The sequence below is a fragment of the Oncorhynchus mykiss genome, chromosome 26, assembly GCF_013265735.2.
Source record: "Oncorhynchus mykiss isolate Arlee chromosome 26, USDA_OmykA_1.1, whole genome shotgun sequence".
Lineage (NCBI taxonomy): Eukaryota > Metazoa > Chordata > Actinopteri > Salmoniformes > Salmonidae > Oncorhynchus > Oncorhynchus mykiss.
The window spans coordinates 10,588,037-10,604,596 of record NC_048590.1 but is presented as its reverse complement, the minus strand read 5'-3'; the positions used below and the strand labels follow the sequence as shown (position 1 = coordinate 10,604,596).

General features: G+C 40.6%; 1 protein-coding gene across 1 annotated transcript in view; it reads left to right on the top strand.

The window, feature by feature from the left end:
• The window catches only part of kcnk5a (potassium channel, subfamily K, member 5a), a 57,413-nt gene extending 41,286 nt beyond the window's left edge, over positions 1-16,127 (top strand). Inside the window, exons 2-5 of the mRNA XM_021585671.2 lie at positions 8,532-8,643; positions 9,209-9,375; positions 9,540-9,708; positions 13,971-16,127. Coding sequence (XP_021441346.1) covers positions 8,532-8,643; positions 9,209-9,375; positions 9,540-9,708; positions 13,971-14,923 — 1,401 coding nt within the window. The 3' untranslated portion in view covers positions 14,924-16,127. The remainder of the gene's footprint in view (positions 1-8,531; positions 8,644-9,208; positions 9,376-9,539; positions 9,709-13,970) is intronic.
• Positions 16,128-16,560: the final 433 nt, after the last annotated feature.

Below are 16,560 nucleotides of genomic sequence, written 5' to 3'. Positions count from 1 at the left end.
GAGAACATATGAAAGCTGGTGGTTCCTTTTAACATGAGTCTTCAATATTCCTAGGTAAGAAGTTTTAGGTTGTAGTTATTATAGGAATTATAGGACTATTTCCCTCTATACCATTTGTATTTCGTTAACCTTTGACTATTGGATGTTCTTATAGGCACTTTAGTATTGCCAGTGTAACCGTATAGCTTCCGTCTCTCTCCTCGCTCCTCCCTGGGCTCAAACCAGCAACACAACGACAACAGCCACCATCGAAGCAGCGTTACCCATGCAGAGCAAGGGGAACAACTACTAGAAGGCTCAGAGCGAGTGACATTTGAAACGCTATTAGTGCGCGCTAACAAACCAGCCATTTCACTTCGGTTACACCAGCCTCATCTCGGGTGTTGATAGGCTTGAAGTCATAAACAGCGCAATGCTTGACGCACAACGAAGAGCTGCTGGCAAAACGCACGAATGTGCTGTTTGAATGAATGTTTACACGCCTGCTTCTGCCTACCACCGCTCAGTCAGATACTTAAGATACTTGTATGCTTGTATGCTCAGTCAGATTATATGCAACGCAGGACACACTAGATAATATCTAGTAATATCATCAACCATGTGTAGTTAACTAGTGATTATGATTGATTGTTTTTTATAAGACAAGTTTAATGCTAGCTAGCAACTTACCTTGGCTTACTGCATTTGCGTAACAGTCCTTGTGGAGTGCAACGAGAGAGAAGCAGGTCGTTATTGCGTTGGACTAGTTAACTGTAAGGTTGCAAGATTAGATCCCCCCCGAGCTGACAAGGTGAAAATCTGTCATTCTGCCCCTGAACGAGGCAGTTAAACCACCGTTCCTAGGCCATCATTGAAATTAAAAATGTGTTCTTAACTGACTTACCTAGTTAAATAAAGGTATAAAAATACATTTTTAAAAATCGGCAAATCAGCGCCCAAAAATACCGATTTACGATTGTTATGAAAACTTGAAATCGGCCCTAATTAATCGTCCATTCCGATTAATCGGTCGACCTCTAGTTGAAACCCCTCGGGCGGATTATATCGGTAGGCCAGTCGTTATGGAATCGGCTGGGCTCCGTGTCGGCAGTAAAAGGGGTCCAGGCCAATTGGCAAAATATGTATTGTAGCCCAAGGAGTGGCTGAATGGGCCTCTTCAGCTAGCCGGGAGATGGACCTAGCATGAGGCTAGTTCCAGGCTCACTGGTGCTTGCTTCGGGACAGAAATGTTAGCCAGGGGGTAGCCACTCGGATAGCAGCTAGTTAGCTGCGATGATCCAGGTGAAAAGGTTCAGAGCTTGCGGTAGGAAACCGGAGATGTGGCGAAAAAGCAGTCCGGTATGCTCTGGGTTGAATCACGCTGTGCAGACTGGCAGGAGTTGACCGGGCTAAGGTTAGCTGATAACCGCTAGCAGTGGCTAACTGACTACTAGCTAGTAGGTAGTTAGCTGGCTAGCTTCTGTTGGGGTTTCTAGTTCTAAAGTATATAAAATAGCAGATCTATACCACATTGGTTGAGGCGGGTTGTAGGAGAGTATGTTGAAACTGAGGTTAAAAATATAAATGCAGATATATATATATATATATATATATATATATATATATATATATATATATATACATACATACATACATACATACATACATACATACATACATACATACATACATACATACATACATACATACACAGGACACGAAAAGACAAAGACGTCTGAACTGCTACGCCATCTTGAAATCTATTTGATTCTACTTTACCTTTTCAAAATATATTTAGGAACAAGAAATCTCTTGCGAAAAGTCAGTCAGGGCCAAAGTTAACTTGCTCATGTTAACTAAAGATAAGGTGTGCAAGTTGTGTGTGTGGCTACCATTTCACCTCACACAGCAGTTTAGGTTATTTTGACAAGGTCTGTTTTACAGATGAGCCCTGTAATTAATTGTGTAATTGTGTTGGTCATTTTTTTGACAGATTAAGATTAAGATTTTCTTTTGCAACTGTTCCGGCATGAACGTGGGGTGTTGTAGAACTTTTACCCATTTTAAAACAAGGTGAAATTATGTTTCTGTCACCATCTATTTGTTATGGTTACATAAATCCATTTTACAGACAGACCCATTGTTCAAGCTAGCAAACTCAAAGGTATTGCAGAAATGTTATACATATTCCCTATCCTTCCCTATGGCTGTAAAATGTGCTATCCTACTTCACAGCTTCCTACAGAGCAGGTCTAGCACCACTGGCCACAGTGAATCACACATAGCTCTGGGTTTATGGCCTCGAAGGGTGACTCCTGCCCTCTTTGCTGAGTTAGAGTTGACCTTCCATTGACCTTCCACGTTAGTGCAGTGAAACAAAGGCTGAATCCTGTGTATAGCCTCGCTACTGTTATTTTTCTGCTGATCTTAAATCATTTTAATTTTTTTATTTTTTTACTTAACACTTTTTCTTAGTTGCATTGTTGGAAAAGGGCCTGTAAGTAAGCATTTCACTGTAAGGTCTACACCTGTTGTATTCAGCGCATGTGACAAATAACATTTGATTTGATCCCAATCCTTCACTCTCCCTTAGTGTGCACTCTCATGGATTTGAGTAACCATGGAGGCTCCCCACAGCCAATACTTACACCAATCTATACACCAAATCCAATGCTTTTAAATTCATGACTAATGCACACTTTAGAAGTGTGGAGAATCATGACACAGCCCAACTTAGGGCAGTGTTTGTCAGCCAGCCTACCATTGGATATCTGTAGCTTTTCAAAAGTAAACCCTGGTCTTACAATAGGATGAAGAAATGGAGCAGGCTCTCTAGGTTCACTCCCACAACCTTGCAACTGCTTTTCAATTTGCTCTGTAATCGACCATTAAATCATAAACTTATTTTTGGCTGCTCTTCAGCTTGAGATGGGAACAGCTGTCGTTATGCCCTCACAATTCTTCTGTGCCTTTTCCTCTGAGTCAGCATTTTCTCTGACTCTCCGTACTTAAGTACTTTTCCTCAAGCGGTATATGCTTTTTATCAGTTTCTAGATGCCCTGCAATTATTTGGGTTAGGGCACAAGAGTACTGACCACATCAGGCCACAGATATGGATATTCAGACATAGCCATCCCAAACATATATATAATACAGCCACGAAAAGCAGCTGTTTATCCTGTGTCATGGTGGGGGGGTGAAATAACATCCTGGAGTAAATATTACAAGCTGATCTCCAAAGGGTTCACTGTAATGCATTGATGTTTGTTTTGGAGGATTATGGATCTTTTACTCTGCCTTCCTAAGCAACTACTTTCAGAGAGAGGAACAGTTTCTTGGAAAAGAGATGGCGGACACAATCTATACCCTTTGTGTTACTTTTCACTAGCAGGCCTTTCAATTCTTCTTTTTCTGAGCAAAATGTCTGGAGCGAAGCAGAATTTCCTAATGAAATGGCTAGTTTCAGTTCCTGTTTATGTGCAGCCCTCGACTCACAATATCTGACTTGTTTCCATTAGTGTAAAATACTCTCAGCTGCTGTCGGCAGGTGTTCCTTTCTCACGGTCGGTAGTCTGATAGACCCGACACTGCCATTTAAGATAATCCACACCTGAAAAATAACAACAACAAAAAACACATTCAGGAATGACAACTCAAAACTTTATCTTGGGTTGGGGGTTAAATTCCTTTCAAGAAGTGCAGGATTAAGTTTACATTGCAGATGATCAAAATTGCTTAATTGCTCACCACGGTTTTTCGCCAGAGTGTCATTTCCCCACTTAATAAGAAGGGCAATTCCACATCAACAGAAATCTATTGAGACAGATGTTTCACTTTCAAATGTATCCCAAACAATAAACAGTGACTGCAAAGTTTAACGAACCATGTAACTCTATGCACAAGAATTACTTCTTAACAATTTCCACACAAAAATGACAATACCACATTTACTTAAACTGTGCAGATGCAATTTAGTAACAGAATGATTGTTTATTTAACCAAATTATTTTTTTTACATGGGGGGAAAAGTCCTAGACTTTTGGCAACAGCAAAAACAACTGAACAAAAGCAACAACATGTAGGCCTTTGTCATGTGTAAACACACACAGACACCCAATCTGAGTGTAGCCTCAGGGATAGCCTCTGCAAAATGAAAATGTGCTTTATTGTCAGAAACCGGTGTTGGAAGGACCCTAAATACTTAGGGACATGACACTGTATGGTGAAGACCTTCTCTGTTCTTTTGGTACAAGTGTGTAACATGTAAGTAATCATTCCCCATGGCAGTTACTTGTGCTACATATTTGTGATTTGCTGGCTTTGCTTTCTGCAATATACTCAAAACAATGAATTTCCCACTTTCTGGAGCAGAAGATGAGGATGCTGGTTGCAGTAAATTGAATGATAGAGGCTTTATGGCAGAGATGATATTAACTGGAGAGAGAAGAGGGAAAAGGGAGAGCGAGCAAGGGCCTGTCCAGACTGTTTTCACACTCTTGCTTTGACCACCAGATGACAAAGAGAAAGATAATAGTTATGAGCTGAACAGTATGCGAAGAAGGGAGGACAGTAGCAGGTGACCACTATGATTTCCCATTGTAGTCAATTTAATTGCTGTGATTCCGTTCAATTTTTGGGGACATTTTGTTACCGATTTGGTAAGTTGTATCATCTAATAAGTCATAAACATAATGTATATCAGTTAAAATACTGTCTAAATGATAGGTCTAACTTGTTACTTCTGCAAACTTTCATCATCCACCCCCATGAGGGAGAGAAATTAGAAAATATCTTAAAGATATGTGGGGTGGTTTTAAACGAAATAACAAGGCAATAGGTTTATAATCTTACAGAAGGCAAATCATTTCTCCAAAACAAAATATGTGTTGATATTAGTTGGCAGTGTTCTTTACTTCAACTACCTGCAAATAAGCTACTTGACTTGATTGTGTTTTGATGTATTTATAGTACATTAAGTATTTTTGTAAGACCCCTTTTCCAACTGCTACTCAGTGCCTTTAACTGGGTTGTCTGCCCAGATAACAGCCAAACACTTGTTTTCATTGGGGGAAAGCTCTCTAGCACTCTGATTTGGCACAAGGGTGTGAAAACGAAGCATTTCCGATTCTACATGCAAGTGGTCCCTATAACACACTGTGGCGATAGGATGGCCACCTACTGCTTTCGGCCGAGCATCGGTCCTCTGTGTCTCTTCTTTAACAAGTCCATCAATTCCCTTGTCATGGGGCCTGATGAAGACAAAGAATGACTGTTGATTCAGCAGGCAAAGGAATTCGCTCCTCTAGTGCTTGACTAATTACAGAGCTGAACTGTCGCAGGCCCGTTATTAAAGAGAGCCCTCATCTGCTGTGCTGCCAGCACTTTTGAGCTCAAGCACATTTTGCCCTCGAGCACATTTGGATGAATCTAAAGAGCTTTGGTGTGTGGGAATGCATTGCCCCATCCCAGTTTAGAAGTTATTGCCGAAGGGTGTACGCTCATGCCTGGGGGAATGGGCTTCTTTGGCTTTTCCTTGTGGCTGCTCAAGCACACACATAGCTTGATGGATTCTGTAATTAAAGTTATAAGATGGTGGTGCTGAGGAGGGTACCCCGTCTTGCCTGTTCCTACTCAACCTTTTTTACGGCTATTTTTGCATTAATTATTACTTTGTTTGCTCAGAATGTTTGTCCAATTTCCTACGATGACAAATACTTCTGTGTCATGAATCGGAAGCTACACACTCTCAGCCTCCCAGAACTGGAATACTACATAAGCTCCTTTGTTCCCCACACAGCAGGCTTACTTGTTGCTGCTGATCTAGATAACTGAAGGCAATGCCTGAGACGAAGGAAAGGGTGACTCCAAGCTATGCTGAAAGACTGGCTACAGCCTCCTCTTCCTAGTATCCTGATGGCTAATGTCCAATCACTGGAAAATAAACTTTGAACTCAGAGCAAGGCTTCAATTGCAGCGGGATAATCAGGTAATGCTGTGTCGTTGTTTTTACAGGACATGGCTCTGCTATTCAACCAAATGGCTTTTCCATTTTCCTTATGGGATCGAATGGCGGCTTCTTGTAAGAGTAGCGGGGGGGTGGCTTTTTCATCAACAATTCCTGGTGTACCAATGTTTAAAACGTCCATGAGCTCCTGTACACCCGACCTGGAGTTTCTGATGCTAAAATACCAACCCTTCTAAATGCAGAGTGAATTCACGTGAGTTATCACAGCTGTGTACAATACCACCTCAAGCAAACATCAAGCAAGCACTCAACGAACTGTGCAAGAACATTAGCCAGCAAGAGTCTTCTCACCGGAGCAGTCTTTTATTGTGGTGGGAGATTTTAAACAAGCAAGTTTTTACAACATTTTTCCAAAATATCACCAACATGTACCCTGCTCCATGAGAGGAAACAACATGCTGGACCATGTATACTGAACAAAAATATAAACAATTTCAACAATTTTACTGAGGTACAGTTCATATAGGGAAATTGGTCAATTTCAATAAATAAATTAGGCCCTGATTTAGGAATTTCACATGAATGGGCAGGGACACAGCCATGGGTGGGACTGGGAGGGCATAGGCCCACCCACTGGGGAGCAAGGCCCAGCCAATAAAATGAATTTATCCCCACAAAAGGGCTATATTACAGACAGAAATACTCTTCAGTTTCATCAGCTGCCCGGGTGGCTGGTCTTGCAGGTGAAGAAGCCGGATGTGGAGGTCCTGGGCTGGCGTGGTTACATGTGGTCTGCGGTTGTGAGGCCAGTTGGACATACTGCCAAATTCGAAAAAAATTATGTTGGAGGTGGCATATGGTAGAGAAATTAACGTTCATTTATCTGGCAACAGCTTTGGTGGACATTCCTGCAGTCAGCATTCCAATTGTATGCTTTCTCAAAACATGAGACATCTGTGGCATTGTATTGTGTGACACAACTACACATTTTAGAGCGGCCTTTTATTGTCCCCAGCACAAGGTGCACCTGTGTAATGATCATTCTGTTTAATCAGCTTCTTGATATGTCACACCTGTTAGGTAGACGGATTATCTTGGCAAAGGAGAAATGCTCAATAATGGGGTTGTAAGCAAATTTGTGCTTAATATGGAGCATTTCTAGGATCTTTTATTTCAGCTCATGAAACATGGGATCAACACTTTACATGTTGCATTTATATATATTTTTTGTGTGTGTGTGTATATACAGTTGAAGTCGGAAGTTTACATACACCTTAGACAAATACATTTAAACTCAGTTTTTCACAATTCCCTACATTTAATCTGAGTAAATTCTCCCTGTTTTAGGTCAGTTAGGATCACCACTTTATTTTAAGAAAGTGAAATGTCAGAATAATAGTAGAGAGTGATTTATTTCAGCTTTTATTTCTTTCATCACATTCCCAGTGGGTCAGAAGTTTACATACACTCAATTAGTATTTGGTAGCATTGCCTTTAAATTGTTTAACGTGGGTCAAACATTTCGGGTAGCCTTTCACAAGCTTCCCACAATAAGTTGGGTGAATTTTGGCCCATTCCTCCTGACAGAGCTGGTGTAACTGAGTCAGGTTTGTAGGCCTCCTTGCTCGCACACGCCTTTTCGGTTCTGCATAACATTTTATATAGGATTGAGGTCAGGGCATTGTGATGGCCACTCCAATACCTTGACTTTGTTGTCCTTAAGCCATTTTGCCACAACTTTGGCAAGTATGCTTGCGGCCATTGTCCACTTGGAAGACCCATTTGCGACCAAGCTTTAACTTGACTTATGTCTTGAGATGTTGCTTCAATATATCCATATACTTTTCCTTCGTCATGAAGCCATCTATTTTGTGAAGTGCACCAGTCCCTCCTGCAGCAAAGCACCCCCACATGGTGTTCTTCGTCTTGCAAGCCTCCCTCTTTTTCCTCCAAACATAACGATGGTCATTATGGCCAAACAATTCTATTTTTGTTTCATTAGACCAGAGAACATTTCTCCAAAAAGTATGATCTTTGTCCCCATGTGCAGTTGGAAACCGTAGTCTGGCTTTTTTATGGCAGTTTTGGAGCAGTGGCTTCTTCCTTGCTGAGCAGCCTTTCAGGTTGTGTCGATATAGGACTCTTTTTACAATGTATATAGATACTTTTGTACCTGTGTCCTCCAGCATCTTCACAAGGTCCGTTGCTGTTTTTCTGGGATTGATTTGCACTTTTCGCACAACAGTGCGTTCATCTCTAGGAGACAGAACATGTCTCCTTCCTGAGCTGTATGACGGCTGCGTGGTCCCATGGTGTTTATACTTGCGTACTATTGTTTATACAGATGAATGTGGTACCTTCAGGTATCTGGAAATTGCTCCCAAGGACTTGGGAAAATCAAAAGAAATCAGCCAAGACTTCAGAAATAAAATTATAGACCTCCACATGATGTCAAGCAAAGAGGCAAATATATAAAGAAACATCCGTGACGCTTCATAGCTGTCCCCGCCTTGTGGAAGGCGGCTGAATTCGGCATGCAGTTTTGCCTTCAATTCACTAACTGCCACACTGCTGTTATTGTGCCCAGGTGGTGTCGGATGCTGCCGGACAAGGTGTCACCATCACTGGCAGCAAGACTTTCAACAACTGGAACTGGCCCAATGCTGTCATCTTTGCTGCTACTGTCATCACAACTATAGGTAGGCAAACTGTCCTGAGAGTGTCACATGGAGCTTATGTAATTGTGGTTTATAGTCAGGAGAAAAGGGAATATCATAACTGATGCAACAAGACAGGAATATATTCCATAATCATTTATTGTGCAAGGATATGTGGATCAAAATCTTTCTGTAATGATCTGCTTAACTTTACTCTCATGGGATAAACTCTCATTTAGGGTGGACTGCTTGCCCTTTTAGTCCATGTCTGTATAATCTAAATGTACGGGGCAGATCAAATGGGATCGGGTAAAGAAAAGCCAGATTAAAGAACTGGTCTAGTTTGTCAGCAGAGTAATTTATCTTATTTTGGTACTCTGAATGCCAACAGTTTTTTTAAAAATGATTTTACATGTTTATTCAGCCTTGCCAAGTCTCTATCATTTCTCATCACTGAAAAATATTTTATAAACTGTGGTTATGAAATGTGCGTTCTTTTGGTAGAATTTGTTATCTGAATTGGTCAAAACAAAGAAGTGTTAAGGTTTGAATGCTATTGATTTGAATACTACTATTAACCCCTTCCTATCCTTTCTTGCTCTGACAGGTTATGGCAACATTGCCCCCAAAACGTCAGCAGGACGGGTGTTCTGCATCTTCTATGGGCTCTTCGGGGTGCCACTCTGTCTTACCTGGATCAGTGAGCTGGGGAAGTTCTTTGGAGGCAGGGCCAAGCACCTGGGTCAGTACCTTACCAAGAGAGGGGTTTCACTGGTAAGAAAGATACTTTTTGTCTTGTAAATATTTTTCCATCTAACATGGCTAATTTGTCTTTGTCTAAGTTAAAATGATCAGAGGGAAATAAGTGAATGTGTTTCTTTGCATTCCACTGCATTTGACTCACTTCATCGGTTTTTGCATTATTTTTTGTTTTTCAGCGAAAGGCCCAGTTCACTTGCACAGCCATCTTTGTCCTTTGGGGTGTACTGGTCCATCTGGTCATCCCCCCATTTGTATTTATGTCTCAAGAGGGTTGGACCTATGTGGAGGGCTTGTACTTTTCCTTTGTCACCTTGACCACGATTGGCTTTGGTGACCTTGTAGCAGGTAAGCTCATCCTCCCCTTGCATTATCAAGCTTTTTGCATGTTTATGGGTATTTGTCCTTACACTTTGCAAGTGATATTTTTTTGCCAACTTGTATTTTGTAAGGTACTTCTTATTTTCAACATACATTTTTACCCAATATGGTAAAGTAGTTCTCATGCAACAATGTTCCCACATCCTCAGAAATGTGCTTAATAAAACTTTGAAGTGATAATCTCACTTTTAAAAGTTTATATTCTGTTAATGCATACAAAAAATAATGTTGTTGACTCGTCCTATACTCGTATTTGTGGCCAAAGCATAAATTGGAGAGAAAACGCTTAAACCCCAACCCAAACTTGTATCTCAGACAGACCATTTCAAAAAATTCTTGCTGTTTCCACATAGAGGACGATTTCATGGAAAGTGAGCCGTCTACTCGCATTTGGACTGTCCCCGCCAAAAGAATGTATTTTCTTTCGACCAATCAATTGGTCTACATTTTTAAACGTGTTTTTTTTCCATATATAGACACATCCTATGTGTTTCAATAAAACCAAATATACACCTGCACATCAAACATCTCATTCCAAAATCATGGCCATTAATCTAGTGTTGCTATCTCCTTTGCTGCTATAACAGCCTCCACTCTTCTGAGAAGGCTTTCCACTAGATGTTGGAACATTGCTGCGGGGACTTGCTTCCATTCAGCCACAAGCATTAGTGAGGTCGGGCACTGATGTTGGGTGATTAGGTCACGGTCGTCATTCCAATTCATCCCAAAGGTGTTCGATGGGGTTGAGGTCAGGGCTTTGTGCAGGCCAGTCAATTCATCGACACCGATCTCGACACCTATTTCTGTATGTACAGGAACACAGGAACATTGTCTTGCTGAAACAGGAGAGGGCCGGTTCTGATTTTTATATGCACATTTTCGTGGAACAGTTTCATTTAATTTTGATCTCAAAAAGTAATGTGGTTAATTTAAATGCTATCTAAATTAAAATGATACAAATATAAAAGTAACTTCTGTTGCCATTGTCAACTATGTAAAAAATTGCCTACATAAAGCCAAGAAATAAAAACATTGCGGTCTGCAGGTAGAAAATATCATGATTAAAAATAAAAATCCTGTAAAATCCCATTGGCTACACATTGCCTGTCTGTAACAAACTTTAAACATTGTATCAACTGTGTCCGCCTGATTTGCAACATTGTATAAAATATTCTGGGCTCTCAGAGTTTCTTGCGCCAGTGAGCTCCGGACAGACAAAACTGTAGGCTATTTCTGCAAGGGATTAAAAGTAATCAGGTGTTTTGTGAAGTTTCCACACGATCAGAGCATTACATTTTTCCCTTTCATGCTGAGTGGTTATCGAAAGGGAGAGAGCTGGAAATATTTTTCTAATACATTGAAAAGCTATTGTCATTCGCAATGGATTCTAAAAACATACTTCATTTACTTCCTGTTTTGAAGTGAAGAGAAAATTACTTCGAAGCTCAAGTTAAGACAATTTATAGGCCTACAAAAGTGTCCCGATAATATGAGAACGGTAATTGACTAATATTAATGTATGGAATGCATTAACAGAATTTACGGTAACCAAACAAACATTGTAGTTTATTATGGGAATTAACGGTCAATGTAAGCTGCTACTGCTGATATACAGTATGTAATGGGGAATTGATTGACAAACATGTAAAGGGAAAACGATTCACACAATTTATGAAACAATGAATGTGCATGAAATGGTGGGAGAGTGCGCATTCCTGAGAGAGATGTGCCTTATAGATCTTAGCTAATTTCACTTCTTATTGGACCTCCTCAATGGATTAGTCCACTGAGACGGATGCAAATCAGACTGGTGTTACGTGCCATAAAAAATATATATTTGCGACTGCTCGGCAATTTTTTTTTTACCAAACGAGTTGCAGAGTTGCAAGGAAAAAGCCATATCTCAGACTGGCCAATAAAAGATTAAGATGGGCAAAACAACACAGACACTGGACAGAGGAACTCTGCCTAGAAGGCCGGCATCCCAGAGTCACCTCTTCACTGTAGACGTTGAGACTGGTGTTTTGCAGGTACTATTTAATGAAGCTGCCAGTTGAGGACTTGTGAGGTGTCTGTTTCTCAAACTAGAAACTCTGATGTACTTGTCGTCTTGCTCAGTTGTGCACCAGGGCCCCCCACTCCTCTTTCTATTCTGGTTAGAGTCTGTTTGCCATGTTCTGTGAAGGGAGTAGTACAAAGCGTTGCACGAGATTGTCCGTTTCTTGGCAATTTCTCACATGGACTAGCCTTCATTTCTCAGAACAAGAATAGACTGACGAGTTTCAGAAGAAAGGTCTTTGTTTCTGGCCATTTTGACCACCCACAAATGCTGATGCTCCAGATACTCCACTAGTCTAAATAAGGCCAGTTGTATTGCTTCTTTAATCAGCACAACAGTTTTCAGCTATGAAAACATAATTAAAAAAGGGTTTTCTGATGATCAATTAGCCTTTTAAAATTATAAACTTGGATTAGCTAACACAACGTGCCATTGGAACACAGGAGTGCGGGTTGCTGATAATGGGCCTCTGTACGCCTATGTACAGTTGAAGTCGAAAGTTTACATACACCTTAGCCAAATACATTTAAACTCAGGTTTTCACAATTCCTGACATTTAATCCTAGTAAAATGTCCCTGTCTTAGGTCAGTTAGGATCACCACTTTATTTTAAGAATGTGAAATGTCAGAATAATAGCAGAGTTATTTATACCAGCTTTTATTTCTTTCATCACATTCCCAGTGGGTCAGAAGTTTATATACACTCAATTAGTATTTGGTAGCATTGCCTTTATATTGTTTATCTTGGGTCAAACATTTCGGGCATCCTTCCACAAGCTTCCCACAATACGTTGGGTGAATTTTGGCCCATTCCTCATGACAGAGCTGGTGTAACTGAGTCAGATTTGTAGGCCTTGCTCACACACACTTTTTCAGTTCTGCCCACAAATTTTCTATAGGATTGAGGTCAGGGCTTTGTGATGACCACTGCAATACCTTGACTTTGTTGTCCTTAAGCAATTTTGCCACAACTTTGGAAGTATGCTTGGGGTCATTGTCCATTTAGAAGACCTATTTGCAACCAGGCTTTAACTTCAGGAAGTCTTGAGATAACATAACGATGGTCATTATGGCCAAACAGTTCTATTTTTATTTCATCAGATCAGAGGACATTTCTCCAAAAAGTACCATGTTTGTCCCTATGTGCAGTTGCAAACCATAGTCTGGCTTTTTTATGCCGGTTTTGGAGTAGTGGCTTCTTCCTTGCTGAGCAGCCTTTCAGGTTATGTCGACATAGGACTCGTTTTACTGTGGATATACGTACTTTTGTACCTGTTTCCTCCAGCATCTTCACAAGGTCCTTTGCTGTTGTGAGGTGATTGATTTGCACTTTTTTTGCGCCAAAGTGCATTCATCTCGGGGAGACAGAACGTGTTTCCTTTCTGAGCTGTATGACGTCTGCGTGGTCCCATGGTGTTTATACTTGTGTAATATTGTTTGTACAGATGAACTTGGTACCTTCAGGCATTTGGAAATTGCTCCCAAGGATGAACCAGACTTGTGGAGGTCTACAATTCTTTCTATGGTCTTGGCTGATTTATTTTGATTTTCCCATTATATCAAGCAAAGAGGCACTGAGTTTGAAGGTAGGCCTTGAAATTCATCCACAGGTACACCTCCAATTGACTCAAGTTATGTAAATTAGCCTATCAGAAGCTTCTTAAGCTATGACATCATTTTCTGGAATTTTCCAAGCTGTTTAAAGGCACAGTCAACTTAGTGTATGTAAACTTCTGACCCACTGGAATTGTGATACAGTGAATTATAAGTGAAATAATCTGTCTGGAAACAATTGTTGGAAAAATTACTTGTGTCATGCACAAAGTAGATGTCTTAACTGACTTGCCAAAACTATAGTTTGTTAACAAGAAATTTGTGGAGTGGTTGAAAAACGAGTTTTAATGATTCCCAACCTAAGTGTTTGTAAACTTCTGACTTCAACTGTAGATATTCCATAAAAATTCTGCCTTTTCCAGCTACAATAGTCATTTACAACATTAACAATGTCTACACTGTATTTCTGATCTATTTTATTTTATTTTAATAGACAAAAAAATAGCACCTTTCTAAGTGACCACAAACTTTTGAACGGCAGTGTACCTCTTTCGAAAAATTGGACATTGACATTTGTACATACTCAAACTTTCCCTTCCTGCTTTTATTTTTTCAGGCGTGGATCCAAATGCAGACTACCCCACTCTGTACCGTTACTTTGTGGAGGTGTGGATTTACCTGGGTCTGGCCTGGCTCTCCCTGTTTTTCAACTGGAAGGTGCGCATGGTTGTGGAGGCCCACAAGGCTCTGAAGAAACGACGCAAGCGGCGCAAGCTCTCCCTTAACGAGCTGAGGAACTACAAGGAGAGCCACAAGCCCCTCTATCTGCCGCCCACCGCCAACGACGTCAACATCTTCAGCTTCTTGTCCAAGAAGCAAGAAGGCTACAACGACCTCATCAAACAGATTGGTGTCAAGAAAGATGGTGGCGGGGACCACTGTGATGGTAGTGATGCCAGTAACAAGGCCAAGGAGGCGAACCGCTCCCAGAGCTGCATCGACACGGTTACCTGCAACGGCAACACTATTCTCAGCCTGGACCGCTCACCACGGCAGAAGCGGCGCTACAGCTTCAGTGACCGCGTCACAGTGGCCTTCTCAAAGTCCAAGAACTACCTCCTGGGCTCGGAGAACGGGATGCTGCTCACAGAGGACCATGGTGAGGGTGATTTGGACGGGGACCAGGAGAGGATGTACGAGAACCAACTTGACAAAGAGGTGGGCCAGGAGAGCGGAGGTGGCAGCCTGGGCGGTGGTGGTTGCGGTATGGGTGGTCGACGGCTGTGGGACTCCAAAGAGTACCAGTCCCTGATCTTCCAGAATGCGAACATCACTTTTATTGACGAGGAGAACGTCCTCAACAACAACCTGGAGGATGAGGACGATGATGCTAAAGCCAAGCTGTCAATCACCACGTGCGACGAAAATGTAGAGTCGGAGACTGACTCCAAAGAGGAGCAGGGCTCTGAATCAGAAGAGTCCGTGTTCACCAGTGATGGATCAGAACATGACCACTCTTATGAGAAGCTTGTGGAGGAATATTCAAAGGAGGACAACACAGAGTCCTGAGGAACTGAACTGGTCTTGACTGAACTAAACTTAAAATAATCCCTCATTTGTCATCGCTATGACAAAAACATTTTTTTACAATTTAAGGCATAGCCACATTCTCGTTGAACTTGATCTAATGAAGGAGAAATATTTTAATATTCTGTTAATATCAAAGACTGTGAAATGAACATTACAGGTTTTATGTCTATCACTCTGGTGCATTTTTTCAGATGTAAGTGGTATTTTGCCCGTGTCTTATGTTCAAAAGTCTTTCATGCAATTTTTTTCTCAAATACCATGAGAACATTTTGCTTAGTCACCAATACATCAGATAACAGGCTCACCATTTAGTCATTTTAACTAACGTTTAATCCGATAGCAGAAAATACATTATACAATTTTCAAAACTGATCTTTTTGAAGTGCTGAATCGAAGGAATAATAGATCGTATTGAAGAATACTCGCTGATGAAGGATGACAATGGACAATGTAGTAACTAGGCACTATACACTTTTGTTTCAGGAGTCTTCAGTTTTGAGCATGTTAATTCGGTTATAGTTGAATTAAGAAATTACAAGATAATCATATAAAAAGTCATGAAAAGCAGATACTTGGAGTGGACAAGTGACTGTGAATTTGTTTGTAAATACACTTAGTTTTGAAACAGCCATTTTGATTAAATGTTTAGATTTTTGTGCTAAGAATTGTGAAAGTGTAAAAGATGCTTTTGAAAATTGCACCAGAGTGATTGAAAAAGACGAACAGTCTTCCCTCAAACGATCAAATAATGTGTCTATATTAAACAATGAGTTTATGAACTTATTAACTCCTTCTGGTTATAGACTAAATGGAGTGACACCTTATGGACTTATAGATAAAGTTGTCCTACATTAATTCACTACTGTTTTCAGAAGATATGGTCGTCTAACATTTGTTTGAAACAAGATTGAGTTTTTCAATCAATTTGAGATGTTAATATGAAATAGCAAGGGTGAATACATTTTTCAGAGGATTGCTCCTTACTTCTTTGATTTATATTCACCATATTGGTGTTTTTTTGTGATATTTATACAATGAAGGAAAATGCAGCCCTTTTGTTAAAGGGGCAATCCACAGTTGCTACATACATTTTTGGACTTATACATTATTGATATACACTGAGTGTACAGAACATTAGGAACACCTTCCTAATTTTGAGTTGCACCCCTTTTCGCTCTCAGAACAGCCTCAATTCGTCAGGGCACTACAAGGTGTCGAAAGCGTTCCACAGGGATGCTGGCCCATGTCGACTCCAATGCTTGCCACAGTTGTCAAGTTGGCTGGATATCCTTTGGATGGTGGACCATGCTTGATACACATAGGAAACTGTTGAAGCCCAGCAGCGTTGCAGTTCTTGAAACACTCAAACCGGTGCGCTTGGCACCTACTACCATACACAGTTCAAAGGCACTTAAATACACTGCTCAAAAAATAAAGGGAACACTAAAATAACACATCCTAGATCTGAATGAATGAAATATTTTTATTAAATACTTTTTTCTTTACATAATTGAATGTGCTGACAACAAAATCACACAAAAATGATCAATGGAAATCAAATTTATCAACCCATGGAGGTCTGGATTTGGAGTCACACTCAAAATTAAAGTGGAAAA